We start from the raw sequence: 20,156 nt of genomic DNA, 5'->3' as shown, positions 1-20,156 counted from the left end.
AGCAGAAAATATTAGAACCCAGATGACTTAAGATTTGCAACCACTTTAATTTATTACTTCATTCAATATCTAGTAAGCATCAATTATTTTCTGGTACTTATCCTTGGGTCTGGAGACAGCCCTAATGAAGCTTATATTCTAGTGAGAGAAGATAGCAAATAACAAGCAAAGAAGAAAATAAATTCCATAAGGAAAATAAAGAAACTATTTATTTTGTTAAAACGGAAGTTTTTAAGTGAGTAAGGGTAAGACTTACTAAGCGCCTGATATGTGCCAGGTACTGTGCTAGAAGCTTTACACATCTTATTGTATTTAATTCTCACAACAACCTTCCAAGATATGGATTATTATCTTTACCTTAGTGAGGAATAAACTAAGGCTCACAGTGGTTAAGTAACTTGCCCCAGGTCCCACTGATAGAACTGGCTGGGATGGGATGGAAGCCCAGGTGAGTCTGAATCCAAGACCATGCTCCTTGCACTATGCTGAACTGCCTCTCCAAGACTAAATAATGCTAACACCTACCTCTGATTTCTTTGGTAAACTTGACACGTTGGGAGTCTGTTAGAGGTTTGGTCTGTTCATTGATGTTCTGAATGTCTAAAACCTCACACATGAACTCAATGATAGGCTGAGCCCGGTAGAAAGCCGTTGCAGATACTAACAAACAGAGAAGAAGGATACTTAGCTTCAGGGAAAGGGAAAGGACCAAGAAAACCAGCCAAAGAGAGTTCCATCCTACCATCAATATTGAGCATCATATTCCACATAGCAGGTCTCACAGACTGATGAAAGCCAAACCAAACCTCCCTGCCCCCTCCCAGAGGGTGGTAGTAACCTTCAGGAGGTGAGAAAAAGGAACGGCCCACCGGAGTGTACCTGAAGAAATAAGAATTTGCATGTTTCACAATAACAACTTGAACAGTCTTTCATTTCACTCTCGACTTTGCAAATTGAAACCAAGTTTGAACTATGACTTATGTGGAAACCTTTCAATGGCTCCAATACAAACTATCAAAAAAAGTCTGACATCTGTGGCAAAGAATTCAAACTAAGGTACTAACCTCATGGAGGGTAGGTGTCTTGTGATAACATCAAGTGCTTGTACTGAGTCATCTGGGACTTCATTCAAGTGCCCAGCTAAAGCTTCTAAAAGCAACTGAAGGCTCACAACTGACACCCACTGAACAGACACCTTAAAGGTTTGGTCTTTACCCTCACCTGGAAGGGTCACTTCCATATCAACCTAAGGAAAAATAGATATACATACATATTTACAAAGGCTGAGAGAAAGATCCCAGGAATATTCAATATAGTATATGCATAAAGACATTTAACACTTTCTGTAATTGCCAAACATCAGAAACAACCTACATGTCCATTGATAGGGGAATAATTTAATATCAAGTATTATGCAATAGTTTAAAAATAAGGTAGATGTTATAACATGGATGAACCTTGAAAACATTATGCTAAATGAAATAAGCCAGACACAAAATGACAATTATTGTAAATGAAGTACCTAGAATAGTCAAATACATAGAGACAGAAAGTAGAATAGTGGTTATTAAGGACTGTGGGGAGGAGGAAATAGGGAGTTATTGTTTAATGAGTACAAAGTTTCAGTTTGGGATGATGAAAAAGTCTTAGAGATGGATAGTGGTCACTACTGCACAACAATGTGAATATACTTAATGCCACTGAACTGTGCACTTAAAAATGGTTCAAATAGTAAATTTTATGTTATGTATACTTTACCACAATAAAAAAGTTTGAATTAAACAAAATAAGATAGATTTAAATGTCCAGAAATGGGAAAGATCTCCCAGACATATTGTTAAATGAAAAAAATATATCGTAGAACAATGTGTAAACAAATAAGAATGTATATAACAAATGCACAAATAACTAACGCACATAAAAATACCTGAAAGGATACATACCAAACTATTAGAGTAGTTTCCTCTGAAAAGGAAAATGGGATTGAGGGGTGCAGACAGGTGGAGAGGCGGGAAGCCACAGCATTTCTAGATTGTCTCGATAAGTTTATAATGAGTATATATTTACATATTGCTTTTGTAATTTTAAAAATAAATGTTTTAAAAAGTTACTGGGTGGCCAATGGCTCAGGTGGTTAGAGTGCGAACTTTGAACAACCGAATTGCTAGTTCGATTCCCACATGGGCCAGTGAGCTGCGCCCTCCACAACTAGATTGAAGACAATGAGCTGCCGCTCAGCTTCTGGAGGGGCGGCCAGATGGCTTAGTTGGTTAGAGTGCGAGCTCTCAACAACAAGGTTGCCGGTTCAATTCCCACATGGGATGGTGGGCTGCACCCCCTGTTGAAGGACAACGACTGATGGTCCTTGAAAAACACGCTGTTCCCCAATACTCCCCAACAAAAATTTAAAAAAAATAATAAAAAAAAAGTTATTGTGGTGAGAATATTTTCATAAGTGGGTGTTATATTAATACAATATTCTATAATTTATAAAAACTTTATTGTTCAGATTCAGGTAGCACTTAATGTGAGAAATGAGGAATATATGTAAAGATGACATAAACTAAATTCTAATGCTCATCTCCTCTTCAATTATTGATTAACTAAGGGAAAAGAGAATATGGACTGAAAAACAAGTCTATCATCACTGTGAGAAACAACTAAGAATTGAATTATTATTAGAAAAAGAAATATTTTTGTCCTATGTAATTAGTACTAAGTGACTTAGCTCCAATAAATATTTCTTGCTGTTAACACTTACCCTATCCCGTCCAATTGGCAGTGGATGTGCTGTGTACATGTTTCTTTTGCCATCATAGCCAGGCTGCCGATCACCAAATATTTGCATCTTGAAGTGCCGCACCATTGTATCTACAACCTCCCTTAACAGTAATGGAGATAGTGGAAGTTAGCTTTAAGAAACAGTGAACAGCAAGCAAACTATCATGATACGTTAATCATCTAAATTCATCTAAAAGTCCTTGGAAAAAGTTAAGAGTTAAAGAGACAATTGATTCAAGTAATTAAAAAAATAGTTAACTACGGAAAGGTAGCAACAAGTAAACAGATGATAACAAAAAGAAGAATAAAAGAGCCTAAAATTTATGACAGCCTCTCAAACATCCTCTCAAATTCCTCTCCTATGATAAACGTAGTCTTATAAGAATAACCTCTCTTAGGTATCTAAGTGTGGCATGTTCACAACTGAACGATGATAAGTTTGTTATCAAATACACATCCTTATTCAAGTATACTGGTTTTGGAAAAGAGAGTGGGCAGAAATTCAGAAATCTGAGCATCAATAAAGCTAAAAGGAATAAGTGAAAAACAAAGGTTAAAAAAAAAAAAAGGAATAAGTCAATTCCTTTGATTAATGCTGGCAGTTTATTATTCTGCATTCTTTCTTGTTTTGTTCCAAGGTGCTCCCAAGCAGTGTAAAGAAGAGAATGTTGTAAAATATCCTCACTCCATAAAGATTACCAATGTAGTTTCCTTCTTTTTAGAATGAAAACCTTTCTGTCAATCAAGCATGCATAGCTTTACTGAAGTGTTCTTGCATATTCACCAGATCCCACTATATGCAGGCCCTGTGAGATTTTGGAATGCTAGAGTCAATGAAAAGTCAGGTGCTATGTCTTACCCACATCAGTGGTAGCAAGAGCATCTTATTAGAAGAGCAAGAATCTTAATATCAAAGGCTGCTTGAATATAACAGTGTGGAAACAGAGAAAAGGAAAGTGGGTGTTCTCAACACACTGTAATAATAGCTGCTACAGGGTGGTCTTCACACTTAGTAAATTCCTTTCATACAGAGACCACAATGCTTAAATCATCTTTTCTAGACGCCTCTTGGATAATGCTAGAATTAAACACAGCTTCTCTCTCAGCTTACTTTTTTTCATTACTTCAAGATGATTCTTCTGTCTTTACACTTATATTTTTCTCATGTCCAATACCAACACTTAATAACAAAATTCGAATTTCCAGATAGTTCTAGTTCCCATAGACACTAATGTAAAATATAAATTTCTGCTACCCTTGGACAATGAAAGAGTGACCTTTCTTCTTCCTTCAATTGCTGATTGAACAACGATGTATCCAGCACTCTGCTAGAATCTGTGGAGGATAACCAAGTATGAGACAGCAAACCTGCTATCAAGAAACTGATCATCTTAGAAAAAAACAAAGCCTACATTGAAAGAATTTGGAGTATAATACATAATGAGTAAATTGTATGCATTTAAATATATAGAAGTCTACTCTTTTTAATCCTTACCTGTTGACTCTACGAGGCCGTTTTTCTGGTTTAATATCCACATCATAGTGATACACATCTATTTTAGGAATCTGAACTTGAAAATGATTGGCTAATAGTCGAATTGGTTTTCCAACAGTTCCAAGCCCAGGACGACGAGGCGGCTGAAACAGGCTGGTTGGAGGTCCTGAAGAGATTGAAAGATGTTAGATGTGCTATGTGGTCATGAAAGACAACTATTCCCTTCATAATGACGATGACAATAGCTACAGTTACTGAAATCTTATTATTCACTAAACATACTCTGATATAAAGAGTTTGGGGGGGGGTCTTTTGACTTAAGGTGCTCTAGATTTCTGATATTTTACCATGTTGGTATTATTTCCAATACGGGGAACATCAAAATTAGATCGTATGATGCACTACTCTCAGATGTAGGCTAGTGTAGAAAACCTTTTATGAGTGTCAGTAAATCTATAGCTAAGCTTACAAAATTATATGCATTTTTAAATAAAACCATCTCTAGACTCTAGGGGCCATCACCATGTTCAGGCTGGAGATGATCCATTAATTTTCCACAAGTCAGCCTGCATTATAATAGTTTGTACAGACTGGAGATTAAACAGCAGCTATATTTATCAATTGACTTGCTATAATAATTTAGATAATGAAACAATAGGAATAATGCTAAGCTTTCTTGTTTATAACCTGATATTTTTAGAATCTGGACAATCTGATGTTTCCTGATCATAAGGTCTAGTTTGTTCATTCAACAAACATTTTTTTCATTTACATATTTCTCACCTATATTGTGGATGCAGGGAAAAGACAGAGACTCTGCCTCCAAGGACTTACAATCTAGGCCAGTGATTCTCAACCTGGGAACCAGATTTTTGTCCCCTGAAAAACATTTGGCAAATGTCTGGAGACATTTTTGGTCGGGGATATAGCTAAACACTCTACAATGCACAGGACATTTACCCAACTTTCTTTTCCCCAGATGTCTCTCTGTCTCTCTGTCTCTCTGTCTCTCTGTCTCTCTCTCTCTCTCTCTCTCTCTCTCTTTCTCTCTCTCTCTCTCTCTCAACTCATACATCTATCAATATTCAGCAGATAAGGATTTGGGGAAACACCGTCTGGGAAATATTTTTAAAAACTTTAAAACTTTACTTTTTTGATGATAATGTCAAGTGGACACTGGCCTAAAAAATAAACGTCTTTTCTGTTACAAATAGGTAAAGTGGGCTGTGATTACAATGGAAAATTACAACAGGTACTTTTATAGCAATGGCATTTTGCCAAGAACAGACAATTCACAAAGGAGAGAAAACTTTGAAGCAAGAAGCTGTTCTGGTCCAGCACCACTTAGGAAAATCAAAGCAAACAGTTTAATGAAATTTGTGTTGACAGATCACCATATACTAATTCTTAAAGTACTGAAAATCTTTTCACGTATTAAATTCATTGTTCATTCTTCCCCTAAATTCTACTCTCCTTCAAAACTCAGGTCAGGTGTGACCTCTTTGGAAAGCCTTTTCAGAATCTCCCAAACTGAAGGATGCATTATCTGTGTTCCCAAGACCCTCTTAGTACAAGTATGTAAAAACAACTTGTTAAATTACTCTGTCTCCTCCATTCCAGTTTATTGTTATCTACTCAAGACCTAATTCAATGACTAGCACATTGTAGAAATTCAATAAATGTTGAACACTATCAAAAATCCTTGTAGTAGTTTCAAATAAAAACTAAACAGAAACCCAGTCCTAGAACCCAAGAATTGACAATTATTTTTCATTAAAGCAAAAGCACATACTTTGTACTAAAAATATTATTGCTTAGAATTGAGTTCTACTTCTGGTGTACAAGAGGATCTACTCTGGGTATGGTAAGACATTTACAAACAAGGGAAGAGGTAAACAATAAATAATATCAGCGGTGATAGGCACACTGAATCAAATTATACAGATAAGTCAGCCCTGCATATTCCAACATACACTTAAGCAATCATTGTATTATAAAGTTGGAAGAAATCCAGCTTGATGATAGAAATTTGGAAACAGAAATGCAGATCAAATGACCTACCCATGGACATATGACTTTGATTTTAAATTGTGACTAGAGTCCAGGAGTCTCCTAACTCCCAGTCTAGTGCTTTTTCTCCCCCAATATACTTCACAATCTTATGGTATCTAGTATCGTTTCCCCGAAAATAAGACCTAGCTGGACCATCAGCTCTAATGCATCCTTTGGAGCAAAAATTAATATAAGACCCGGTCTTATTTTACTATAATATAAGACCGGCTCTTAAATTAATAGTAAAATAAGATCGGGTCTTACAGTAATATAAGACCCGGTCTTACTTTACTATAAGACCGGGTCTTAAATTAATTTTTGCTCCAAAAGACGCATTAGAGCTGATAGTCCGGCTAGGTCTTATTTTCGGGGAAACACAGTAGTTGATGCCAAAGGGACAGAGGCAGAGGAAATGAAAGAAAAGGGGTAAGTAATAGAGAAAAGCAAAAAGCGTGTTTCTTTTCCTTGGCAAGAAAGAAAAGTCAGAAAGTGATTTTCTTTTAATACGTTTAGAAGATTTATTTAGAAAACTAAGTTCTAAAATTTTCCATCCCAAAAGCTGGTTTCTTTGAGTTTAGTAAACTTCTTACAAAGAAATAAAGCACAGTGGCTTAAGCTCTGGAGCCATACTGCCTGGGTTTTAATCCTGGTTTACCATTTCCTAACTGAATGACCTAGGGCCAGTTCCTTAGCCTCTCTGTGCCTCAGTTTTCTTATCTATAAAATGGGGGTATATGGTAATAATAGCATCTATTTCTTAAGGCTATTGTGAGGATCCCATGACATAATGTATATAAAAGGCTTAACACAGTGCCTCGTGATAGTAAGTGCTCAATAGATGTTAGTTAGCTACTATGATTGCATTTGCATAAATGTTATAGTGCTCAAAGATCCCTGGGCTTTATATTGGGGGAATCTCCAAAACTTGGTGACAAAGTCAGAAATTTATACCTTCCAGTCAGAAAAGTATGACTCAACATAGATTGGAAGAAGTTAGCCGTAAATGAAAAGGAGGGCATTAGACTATAAGTCAGAGGACCCAGACTCATCCTCATTTTACCATACAGCCTCAAGACCTTAATGAAATCACTCAAGCTTTCTGCACCCCTTTACTCATCTGTAAAATGGGGATAATACCTGCCTTGCTTACTTCACAGAAGATCAGATGAGCTATGAAAGCACTTTTCAAACTGTAAAGCACGGTAAAAATAAGTTATTGCCAACATAACCAAAATAGATGGTATTCTAATTAAATATAATTCCAATATATTATTGTCAGAAATCAAAATGAGGTAAGGGAGAGCAGAGCAAGACTAAGAATGTTTCAATGATTGTTCAAGTGAGGAGGGCACAAAGTACTAGATCGGTGCGCTTTAACAAAGAAGCAGGAAAGCTTCTCTAGGTTCTAAAACAACCTGTGTGAAATATCCCACAAGACTACCAACTCCCTTTGCTCTGATTCTACGGTTGGCAAGCAGCTTCTTGTTATTAATTGGGTTTCCAAGGTACTGTGACACCAAAAAAGCAGTTTGTTAGAGAGCAGACAAGAAAATATTGCAGTCAACAGAAAACATCTATGTGACATTTTGTTTTATGCATTAGCATCTTATAAATGTGGTGAAAATTAATTTTCCACGGTCCTGGGTGAACTGATAAGTCCTCAAATCTGCAAAAGCTAAAATCAAACCAAAAAGAGTCCTTGGGACATTTCTAACGCTACCAAGTTGATCTTTTCCATGAAATTCAGTTTGTACACACAGTTATATAGTCTCTTTCAATACGAGCTCATAAATGCAACAGTTGCTTCAATTATGAGTTATGAACAGGGGAGGGAGGGAAGAAACATTTGTTGAGTATCTATAATGTATTAGTCTCTACAATAAAACTCACATACACACATACATCATCGCATTTCATTCTCACAACAATCTTGCAGCACATAATGATTATTACCTTCATTTTATAGATGAGGAAATGAAAGTTCAAAGGAATTAAGTAATTTGCCCAAGGTTATACAACTATTAAATTGCTAGATTGGATTTGAATAGAAGTCTGTTACATTCCTAAAGACTTGATCATCCCTTTAGCCAGGGGCCATAGCTGAAGTAACCCAGCATAATACTCACACTGAGGTTTATCAAATCATAGTAGTGTGACAAAACCAATTTATTTTTAAAAGGCATATGAAATTTGATTATGAGGGCCTTTAAAAAAATAGTTTAAGCAGCAAATTAAGGTGGGATTTAATCACTCAGTGAGGTGAACAAGTTGTAAGTAAACAAACCTGCAAAGTTTCCAAACTCAAATGGTAAAGTGAATTTTCTATGCACTAAAGAAAATGCAATGCTCTACCACGAGGTTCCCTACGTAGATAAGATTTGATAGTAAAGTTAATTCTACCACAGCCCATAAACCCTGCCCTACTTAGCTAGGCATTACAAACCTGTTGGGGTTGGAGGTGGGAGCACCAGGCTCCAATCAGCAGGGCACTTGTTACAACCTGGAATGGTTTCTCTGGTTTGGGCAGAGTTGGGGAGATAACCAGAGGTGATTCACAAAGATGGGCAATTACACTTTCCAAAGCACTTTCTCCTTCATTTGATCCTGGAGAACCACTCATAACCCAATTAGAAGAGAACTTAGGGCATTAAAGCCTGTGCTAGCGACGGCTGGCTGGCTGGCTGCTAACTCGCCTGTCACTACGGCGCTAGCCCAGACAACTCTAGGACTGTCACACAGACTGACAGAAGAAAAGGACCATATTCCCCGAGACTTCAGGGCCTTCCAGAAAAGGTGGGTACTTTGCCCCTTGATCTTCGGGGTTCATCAGAAGTGTTTGGGGGAAGTTCTCCTTCCTTATCTGAGGGCCCTGGACCGTCTCCCAGTGCAAAAATAAAAAATAAATTTAAAAACTAGGGCTGAGGCCCCAAATCAAGAATACCCCTGGTAGTAGGTGGGGGACGTTCCCTGTCTGGTCCAGGCCAAGCCTCTACAGCGCACCTGGCACAGATAGTCCCTTCTGAGGCCCAAACTGGCCTCGCCTCAACCCTGGAGCACAGAACACCTCTGTGAGGTTGGGTCCGGTCTCCCCTCTACCTGAGGACGCGGCCACCTTCCTCGGCCTCCCTCTCTTAGACCTTGAGATCTGGCTCTTCTCTCCAGGCTGGGGCGCGGTCCCCGCCCCCGGGTCAGCTCCCTCCGCCTTGTGCAATGGGACACGGGTTCCTTCCCCCGGGCCTGACGGCCGGAACCCGGGTTATGTGCGAGCCGATGGGGGCGACGAGGAGCGACGGTCCCGCCTGCCCACCCACCCGTCCCGGGGCCCGATTCCGACCCCGGCCCGAGCGCGCTCCTCACCGGGTCCCAGCGCCTCCATGGCGGCGGCGGGGGCCGCCTCGCCCCGGTCCCCGGCGCCTCCCGCTCCGGGCCCCGCCGCCGCCGCCGCCGCCGCCGCCGCGTAACGCTTGATCTCCGGAATCTTGGCGCTGGGCGGGGAGGAGCGCCGCGGAGACGCGGGCGCTGGGCAGGGGGCGGCGGCGGCGCCCGGCCCGCGGACAGGGACCCGACTCCCGCGGCTCTTCCGGCCTCAGCGACAACAAAAACAATCCCCGCCGCCGCCGCTGCCAGCGGGAGCGGGAGCTAGCGCGCGCTCCCGGCGGGCGGGGACGGGGCGCAGGGCGCGCGCGGCTCGGGGTACCGGATCGCGGAGGGGGCGTGCGCGGCCCCGGGCGCCGGGTCTACCGAGCCCTGCGAGGGGCAAGGGGCAGGGGTGGGGCTGGTCGGGCGCGCGCCCGGAGGGGGCAGTGCCCCGAGGACGTGTCGGGTGTGCGCGCGCCCGCCCACAGTGCCCTGTCTGCCCAGGGCGGCCATCCCGGACATACGGCTTTTGGGGGGCTATTGCAATCCTCCCAGAGCCTGACACACAGTGCAGCGCCAAAGATCGGGATTCCAGACCCCGCTGAAATGCAGGCACAGTCTCCACTTGTCGGTGGAAAGTGTCCTGAGATTCACATCAGGTACCTGTCCTCCTTCCTCCCACCCCAGACCACTTCTTTCTATTCTGTCAGTCTCCTCTTTCTCCACTGTCCTGGGACAGAGAACATCACAGTCACCACAGCACTTTTCCTTCATTTCTTCATCCAGCACCGCATACCCAGTTGCCCTTCCCTCCACATGCAGCCAGAAAGCACCTTGGGAACGGGCCATGATGAATGAATGATGCGTTCTCTGGCTTGTCCTATGACAAGCAACTCTGGTCAGCAAGTCACCAGTCACTTCAAAAGAAAAAAGTCTTGCTGTCTCGGGTGACTTCACTTTAGCAACCAAGAGCTAAGGGGGCAGCGTCCTTGGCATCATGGTCAGCCTAGCATCCTTGGAGCTTTTAGTTGGGACTTTGAGTTGGAGAACAGACGAGTACAGGCCAAGACGCAGTTGCTAGTCAGCAGAATGAGGGAGCTCTCGGCCCACCAGTTAAAAAGGTACAATGTATATGTATGTGTTGTATTTGCTAGTGCTGCCAGTACAAGGAAAATTTATTTTCTCACAGTTCTGGAGACATCCAAGATCAAGGATTGGTTCCTTCTGAGTTCTTTCTTTGTAGATGACCACCTTCTCCCTGTGTTTTCACATGTGTTTCCCTCTGTACACGTCTGTGTCCACATTTCTTCTTCTTATAATGAATGGCACCAGTCATAATGGATTAGGTCCTACCTTCCAAACTTTGTTTTAACGTATCTCTTTAAAGACCTTACCTCCCAATATAGTCACATTCTACGCTACTGGGGGTTAGGGTTTCAACATACGGATTTTGAGGGGGACACAATTCAGCCCATATGAATGGGCTGTGTAGTGAGATACTGATTTGAGCACCCACAACGTGCAGCCATAGAGCGACATGACTTTGTATGTAATGATAATGTGAGGGGCACACCATGGCCAGACACTGTATAATAGATGTCACGTGTCATGTAATCTTCATAGCCACCTATAAGGTAGATATCATTAAGGAAAGTATCTGTACAGATGAGGAAACCAAAGCTTGAGGAAGCTAAGGAAGTCAGGCTCTGCCTTATATAACACGGCAGTGATGCATGGAAAAATTGGCATTCTAAATCCTGCATTCTAATCCTGCTGAGTCCATCCCTGCCTGGCTATGAATTGGGACTTTTAATTGAGTGACTAGATTCTAGTCTACTGATACCATCCTCCGACTCCTTTCCATAGCACCATGCCACTTCTCTGTTAAACCAGGTATTAACTGGAAACAATATTAGGGGCCTGACAGTTTGAAAGGGAGGAAGTATTCACTAAATGAGCAAACCGGTTTATAGCTAAGAGGATAAGAAAAACCAACCAGAGATCAAGTTCTGAGTTAAACCTTGCATCCACCTCCCTTCTTCTCCACTCCAGGCTAAGTCTTCCAACAATTTAAACAGTGCTGGTAGCTCCCAGCCTGGTTTGAGGTTGACTTTTCCACTCTCACTTCCTAACAAAGTTTCCCCGTATTCTATTTGGTACCCTAAGCAGAGACCATAGCTTGTTTCCTGTACTGAAAATAGCTTCGGAAACCTGAGTAGAAAATGTATTTACTCCATAGTTTCCGTCAGACTGCAATGACTCAGTCCCTCCGTCTCTCACTCCTGTTGTTCTTGACCACTCTGATCACCTACATTCTCATTCGAAAACTCACTCCCACTCAGGAACCACTGTCCTCTTCCTGAAGACCCTTCTGACTGAGCCCTCCCAAACTAAAGTTCTATTGTCAATAAACTCCCCTGAACCTCAGTCTGTTCAGCAAGCCCTCCCTCTACTTCCGGCTGTGGCTGAGAAGCTGTGCCCCAGAATACCACTTCCCCCTCAGCTCTCTCTGATGGTGGCTACTCATTGTTCCACACCTCACACATCTACAGGACAGGGTGAGGGAGGGTAGAGAATTGGCAATATATTTGCCCCGATTGCACCAAACCTTGAGTTCTCAGTGTCATATTAAAACCACTTGCCATCTGGCCAAACCACCACAGGGCCTCTCTTGGTGGTATAATTAACTCAGCTCCTAGTCTTATATCTCAGTCCAGGCCTGGCTCCCATGACATTATAAACCCTTGAGGACAGGGCTATGCCTTGTTCAGGTAGTCAGGTTTGTGTCTCTACTGCCTACCATATTATCTGACACCAAATGCCAATCAGGGAAACTTATGGAATGAATAAGTGAATGCATGAGCAAGTTGTACAAACAGTGGGAGCTAGAAATGGTCCAGTGGAAGTGAAACAATCCAGGCTAGGTGAACTTCCAGCTTCTCCAGAGCACAGACTTTCAAATTAGGTGGTCCTGGGTTCAAATCCCAGTTCCACAACATACTAGTTCTAAGCACCTGGGACAAGTCGCTTCACATACTGCTCAAGGATGTTGTGAGGAGGAAGTTAAATCATATATATGCAAGTTCCTTTGTCTCTGGCACAGAGGAAGTGCCCAATAGTGACTAATTCTCTTCCCTCCTTTTCCACAGCTAAAAGCTGCTCCCCTGCTGCTGCCACGCTGTCCCTTGGGGGGACAGTGAGCTCAAGATCTTAGCTCAGTACAAGAGAGGGAGCAGAGCTGTCAGTGACTGAGCATGTTTACACATCCTGTTCCTGAGCCACCTGGGGGCAGTGACTTGGCTCCTCTTTCTAGGGGTGAGAGCCAGAACATGCTCCATCAAGGTTTATGAATGGAACTGAACTTTTCCAACATGCCAATGCTCTCCTGAGACCAGAGGGAGCCAGAGAGAGCCTTGCTAGTGGACACTGCCAGAAGGCAGGGCTCCAGCCCCGCACGCTGCTTTTGACACTAAAATGCTTGTCTGGGCTGCTGGTCTCTGCCGGTGTTTGACTCCTCAGCTTCTCCTCATACTAACTTTCCACAAGTCTGGAACTTAGAAGTCGAGAAAGAGCTTCTTTACAGTTGATCAATTGGGCCAGGGGCTTCCACTCTTGTTTAGCTGGGGAACCCATTATTGAAACAAGAATCTTAGGTGGGAACTGAAGTGGAGCCCCTTCTGGCTGAGGAGGACCGGGACTTTCATTGGGGACAGGAACTCAGTCACTTGGCATCCAGATGGAATTTCTGCCCGTCTGCTCGTACTCCATTGGCAGCCTTGCCATTTTGCATTTTTTAATTGAGAAATAATTCACATACGATAAAATTCACCCTTTTAAAATATAAAATTCAGTGGTTTTTAGTGTATTCATAAGGTTGTGCAATAATCACTACTATCTAATTCCAGAACCTTTTCATCTCTCCAAATAGAAACCCTGTACCTGTTAGTAGTCATTCTCCATTCCTTCCTCCCCCCAGCCCCTGGTAACCACTAATTTACTTTCTGCATCTGGACTTGCCTGTTCTGAACATCTCAGATACATGGAATCACACAATATATGGCCTTTTGTCTCTAGTTTCTTTCACTTAGCATAATGATTTCAAGGTTCATCCATGTTGTAGCAGGTAGCAGTATTTCATTCCTTTTTTATGGCTGAATAATATTCTATTGTATGTATACATCATATATTGTTTATCCATTCGTCAGATGATGGACATTGGGTTGTTACCACGTTTTGGCTGTAATTCTGCTGCTTTGAACATTCATGTTCAAGTTCTTTTGTGGACATCAGTTTTCAATTCTTTTGGGTTTATACCTAGGAGTAGATATTCAGTGTTATATGTTAATTCTGTTTAACTTTTTGAGAAACTGTTTTCCACAGTGGCTGCATTATTTTATATTCCCATCAGCAATATATAAGGGTTCTAATTTCTCCACATGTTTGCCAACACTTGTTATTTTCAGAGTAAAAAAAAAACATTATAGCTATCCTCATGTGTATAATGGGTATCTTATTATGAATTTGGTTTGTATTTCCTTAAGGAGTAATGATATGGAGCATTTATTTATGTGCCTATTGGCCATTTGTATATCTTTGGAGAAATGTTGATTCAAATCCTCTGCCCTTTTTAAAATTGGGTAATTTATCTTTTTTATTATTGAGTTGTAGGAGTCCTTTACACATTGTAGATATTAAAAGCCTTATGAAATATATGATTTTAAAATTTTTTCACCCACATTGTGGAATGTTATTTCACATTCTTTATGGTGTCTTTTGAAGCACAAATAAATTCTAATTTAGGAATCCAATTTTTCTTCGATTACTTGTGCTTTTTTGTTAACATGTTTATGAAACCTAATCCAAGGTCATAAAGATTTATTCCTATGTTGTCTTCTAAGAGTTTTATAGTTTTGGCTCTTACATTTAGGTTTTTGATCTGTTTTGAGTTAACTTTTGTATATGATGTGAGGTAGAGGTTCAAATTCATTATTTTGCATATGGATATCCAGTTGTCCATGCACTATTTGTTGAAGACTATTCTTAACACCACCCCCCAAAAAAAATGGTCTATCACCCTTATCAAAAATCAGTCGACTGTAAATATAAAGGTTTATTTCTGAACTTTCAATTCTATTCTGTCAATCTTATGTCTATTTTTATGCTAGTATCACACTGTCTTGATTACTATAGCTTTGTAGTAAGTTTTCAAATCAGGAAGTGTTAAGTCCTCCAACTTTGTTCTTCTTTTTCAAGATTGTTTTGGCTATTCTGGGTCCCTTGCATTTGCATATGAATTTTAGGATCAGTTTGTCTATTTCTGCACAAAAAAGGGCCTTTGGAATTATGATAGGGATTGCATTGAATCTGTAGATCAATTTGGGGAGTATCACCATCTTAACAATACGAGTATTAAGTATTCTAATCCATGAACACAGGATATCTTTCTATCTAGTTTGGTCTTCTTTAATTTCTTTCAACAATGTTTCATAGTTTTTAGAGTACAAATCTTACACTTCATTCGTTAAATTTATTCTTAAGTATTTTATTCTTCTTGGTGCTATTGTAAACGGAATTGTTTTTCTTAATTTCATTTTTGGATCGTTCAATAAAACTGATTTTTAATATTAATTTTGTATCTACAATCTTACTGAATTTGTTACCTCTAGCAGTTTAGTTGTGTGTGTGTGTGTGTGTGTGTGTGTGTGTGTGTGTGGATTTTTTAGTGTTTTCTATATGTAAGATTCTGTTATCTGTAAATAGAGATTTTCTTTCCCAATATGGATACGTTATCTTTTATATCCTTGCTTAATTGCCCTTGCTAGAACCTCCAGTACAATGTTGAATACAAGTGGTCTCTTTTGTATTTTGCAGGCAGCTTTCTACATATTCATGGTCTAGGTGTTAGGGATAGAGAGACTTGGCAACTGTATCTGATTTTGCCATCTCTGTTAGTGAGATGGCATAGTTAGCAAGGAAGGCATTGCATGAACGTTTGACAACCAAATCGATTAGTATGTCTGCTTTTACTCTCAGCCTTTATTTCTACTACACTTTTTAATCAAGACAATTGATTTTTCTCTCTCTTCTTCAAGACAAAATAAAGGAAGTGAATTAGGGAATGAAATAAACCTGGACTCGAATTCCAATTCTATATTGTAAATTTCAATTCTATAGGCCATGTGACGTTGTCATATCACCTGTCTGAACCTCAGCTTCTTCATTGGTAAAATGGAGATGGCACTAATTGCTTCATAGAATTATTGAGAGAATCAAAGCAGATAATGAATGAAAAGCACCTAACACAGTGTCCGGAACTTAGAAAGGGCTCAGAAAAATGCCCAACCCTTTGACTTCTTCCCCAGCCCTGAACAAGCCTCTGTTATCTGCAGGTTGGGGAAAACAACTAATTTTAAAAAGACTTTTCTGATACCCAGAGTGATCCAAAGAAGAAAGGGTTCCTGAGAAATAGTGAGCTCCAGGCTCTGGAGGTGTTGAAGCATGTTTGAGATGATGAAAAGGTAAGGTCAGATGACTTTTGTGGTTTTTTAAAGTCTATTAGGTTATGTGAAAATATTTATTGACCTGTGTTATTTGATTTTTTTCAGCAACTATTTATTGAGTATCTACCATATGCCAGACCCTATGCTAGGTAATGGGAATACAGGTGTGAGCCAGAGAAGCAGAGTTCCCGTCCTCATGGAGGTCACAGTCTTGAAGTAAAACTAACAATAAAGAGAAATAAAGCAAAACAAAACATTAAGATAATTACAAATTATGATGAGAGTTGTAGAATAAATAAACAGTATGAGATATACTACTTATGGGAGGCAATTTTAGAAAAAGTGGAAAGGGATAGCCTCTCTGATACAGTGACATCTGAGCTGAGAACTTTTGGTGGTTTTAAAACAGGGCCAAAAATTCTTTGACATTTCACCCATTAAGAGGTGAGGTCTACGTCCTCTCCCTTTGAATATGAGTAGGTTTGTGACCAACAGAAAACTGCAGAATTGATGTCATGTGACTCCCACCACTAGGTCACAGAAGGTCATGCAGTTTTTACCTCGCTTGCTGGAGCCCTCTCTTTGGGAGCCTGGAACTGCCATGTAAGGAGTTTGACTACTCTGAGGCCACCATGTTGGAGAGGCCACATGTCCATTGGTGCTCCAGTTGACTGTCCCAGCTAAGACAAGCATTCCTACTATTCCTGCTGAAGTGCCAGACACATGAGTAAAAAAGCTTCCAGATGATTCCAGCCACCAGCCATTTGAATCCCCCCATCTACTTGAGTTTTGCTAGCTGAGGCTCCAGAGCAGAGATAAACCATTTCCACTATTATTTTTCTGAATTCCTGACCCACAGAATCCATAAGCATAATAAAATAGTTGTTTCTTTTTTAAATTGAGGTATAATTGACATATACTGTATCAGTTTCATGTGTACAACATAATGATTTAATATTTGGATATATTGTGAAATGGTCACTGCAATAAGTCTAGTTAACATCCATTATCACATAGTTACAAATGTTTTTTCTTGTGATGAGAACTTTTAAGATCTACTCTCTTACCAACATTCAAATATACAATATAGTACTATTAGCTATAGTCACCATGCTGTACATTACATCCCCAGGATTTATTTATTTTAGAACTGGAACTTTGTAACTTTTGACTTCATTCATTCATTTCACCCCCACCCTGACCCCACACCTCCGGCAAATACCAATCTGTTCTTTGTATCTATGACTTTGTTTGTTTAAATTCCACATATAAGTGAGATCATAGGATATTTGTCTTTCTCTGTCTGTCTTATTTTGTTTAGCATAATGTCCTCAAGGTCAATCCATCCATCCATGTTCTCACTAATGGCAAGATTTTCTTCTTTTATGAGCTGAATAATATTCCATTGTGTGAGTGTGTTGAGTGTGTGTGTGTGTGTGTGTATAAAATGTAATATATAAATCTTATTTTCTTTATCCATTCATCCATTGATGGACATACAGGTTGCTTCCATGTCTTGACTATTATAAGTAATGATGCAATGAATATGGGGGATGCATATAACTTTTTGAGTTAGGGTTTTCATTTTCTTTGGCTAACTACTCAGAAATGGAATTGCTGGATCATATGATATTTCTGTTTTTAATCTTTTTAGGAACCTCTATGCTGCGATCCATAGCGGCTGTACCAATTTACATTCCCACCAACAGTGCACAGGGTTCTCTTTTCTCTACATTCTTACTAACACTTGTTATAAAATGGTTGTTTCTTTATGCCACTAATTTTTGGGGTGATTTGATACCCAGCAATAGATAACTATAACAGCAACAGATAAGTTTCTTTTCCTTTTCTTGCCCAATTTTTAATCTCCCTCTTGCAAGTATAAATGAGTGAAAAATAAGACTTAAAGTTTGTAAAGAGAAGGAGGAAAAGGAAGGCAATAAAGAGAAAGCAGAACCAATAGAGATGCAAAAGATAGAGGAAGAGGCTAATGAGGAACATGAGGAGGAAAAGGAATACTAGGAGTAAGAGAAGTCTCCTTTGATACCAAAGCCATGTGTGTTGGGGGGAGAAGACAATTCGATTCTTATCTTGAAGTTGAAGCTAGTGGGAAATCTTGAAGACAGTGCTTCTGCCTCATTTATTTCTGCATCCCTAATATTTAGCACATAGCATAGGACCTTTGTACTTGTAGGCTGGGACAGTTAACTGAAGCAGCTACACATGGCTTCTCCAGCATCGCGGCCTCAGGGTAATCAAACTTCATACATAGCTGAACAGAGCTCCCAGAAAGTGTTCCAGCCAGCAAAGTGGAAACTGCATGGGCTTTTATGACCTAGTCTCAGATGTCATATAGTATTACTTCCACCATTTTCTACTTCTCAAAGCAGTCACAAACCCACCCACATTCAAGGGGAGGGGATGTAAACCCTACTTCTTGATGAAAGGGACGTCAAAGAATTTATTGCCATACTTTAAAACCACCACAGTTGCTATGGTTAAGAAGCTCAGAAGGAGAGAAAGAAGCCTGAAAAACGAAAGCTAGAAGATTTGGAGACTTTTCAGTGCCTACCTTCTCTTCTAGACAGCCTGTCTGGTAGAGGAAGATATTCTACTGAAGTGAAAGGGGAAGATCAAAAGTTCTATTTTGGATCTATTTAGTTTGAAATGCCTATTAGCTATCTGAGAACAGCTGTCAAAGAGACAATAGTATCTATCTATCTATCTATCTATCTATCTATCTATCTATCTATCTATCTATCTATCTATCTATATTGTGTTTCCCTGAAAATAAGACCTAGCTGGACCATCAGCTCTAATGTGTTTTTTGGAGCAAAAATTAATATAAGACCCGGTCTTATTTTACTATAAGACCGGGTCTTATATAATATAATACTGGGTCTTATATTAATTTTTGCTCCAAAAGACGCATTAGAGCTGATGGTCCAGCTAGGTCTTATTTTTGGGGAAACATTGTGTGTGTGTGTGTGTGTGTGTGTGTGTGTATACCTATATATATTTGTCTGGGCTGGACATATAAACGTGGAAGCCAAGTTAAAGAGTGTTATTCACTGAACATTTGTTAAAGATGTCAGGAAAGATTTTATTCAAGAATATTGCAACTGGGGAGAGAGCCTGAGCTAAACTCTGAATATAGCAAAGAAAGCTGCGGATTTATAACCAATGAGAAGAGTGAGGGTGTCAATTAATGGAAAGTTACTAGAAAGAAACATCAAGAGTAGGGGGATTCTTGCAAAATTGACAAAACAAGATTCTTGATAAAGGCCTTAGACAACAAGGATGGGAGATCAGGGACTTGATCAGATATCGAGGGTAGGAAGAGTCTTACTGAAATGACTTAGTAGGATTCTTGCTGAAACTTACTGGACAGGCCAATGACAGGGCCCAAGGATGAAGCTTAGTCCAAAGAGGGCTCAGATGAGCCTGTCTAAAGTTTGGTCAAGGAGACAGTGTTTGTCACCCATCAGGAGTTCAAAACCACTGGAAGTAGATGAGAGCACCAAAGGAGTAAGAAGACAAAAAGATAAAGAGTGGAGTCCTGAGTCACTCCAACAATTGGAAGTTGGATTGACAAGAAGCCAGAAAAGGAGACTGAGAAGTGTCAGCTAATGGGATGGAAGAAAACCAGGAGAGTGGTAAATTACTGAAGCTAAGAAAAGAAAGTATTTCAAGAAGGAAGTGGCTAACCATGTTGAAAGCTTCCTAGAGGTCAAATAAGATGAGGACAGAAAAGTGAATTTAGCAAACTGGAGGTCAATGATAGCTTTGACAAGAGCAGTTTCAGTGCAACGAAGAGGTTAAAAGGCTGATTGGAGCATGCTGAGATGATGGAAGGTTAAGAAGCGGAAAAAGCACAGATGATAACATTTCATAAGTTTTGCTATGAGTAGGAGTAAGTGGAATGGTAACTGAATACAGATACGGTGGTGTTAAGGGAGGGTTGTGTGTGT

At 40.2% G+C, this 20,156-nt stretch overlaps 1 protein-coding gene across 4 annotated transcripts in view; it reads right to left on the bottom strand.

Moving 5' to 3' along the window:
• Positions 1 to 9,901, bottom strand: part of AGO4 (argonaute RISC component 4) — a 29,520-nt gene extending 19,619 nt beyond the window's left edge. Inside the window, exons 1-6 of one of the 4 annotated variants that reach the window (XM_033114177.1) lie at positions 9,686 to 9,901; positions 4,277 to 4,442; positions 2,762 to 2,882; positions 1,065 to 1,246; positions 743 to 879; positions 526 to 660 (exon numbers count right to left, since the gene is read on the bottom strand). In XM_033114177.1, coding sequence (XP_032970068.1) covers positions 526 to 660; positions 743 to 879; positions 1,065 to 1,246; positions 2,762 to 2,882; positions 4,277 to 4,442; positions 9,686 to 9,704 — 760 coding nt within the window. In that variant the 5' untranslated portion in view covers positions 9,705 to 9,901. Of the gene's footprint in view, positions 1 to 525; positions 661 to 742; positions 880 to 1,064; positions 1,247 to 2,761; positions 2,888 to 4,036; positions 4,117 to 4,276; positions 4,443 to 9,685 lie in introns of those variants that run through there. The other 3 variants (XM_033114179.1, XM_033114178.1, XM_033114181.1) reach the window with 3 other exon arrangements.
• Between the last annotated feature and the right edge of the window lie 10,255 nt (positions 9,902 to 20,156).

Source organism: Rhinolophus ferrumequinum, chromosome 9 (assembly GCF_004115265.2).
Source record: "Rhinolophus ferrumequinum isolate MPI-CBG mRhiFer1 chromosome 9, mRhiFer1_v1.p, whole genome shotgun sequence".
In the NCBI taxonomy this organism is placed as follows: Eukaryota; Metazoa; Chordata; class Mammalia; order Chiroptera; family Rhinolophidae; genus Rhinolophus; species Rhinolophus ferrumequinum.
The sequence above is the reverse complement of the archived record's forward strand: the minus strand, read 5'-3'. Positions and strand labels throughout refer to the sequence as shown.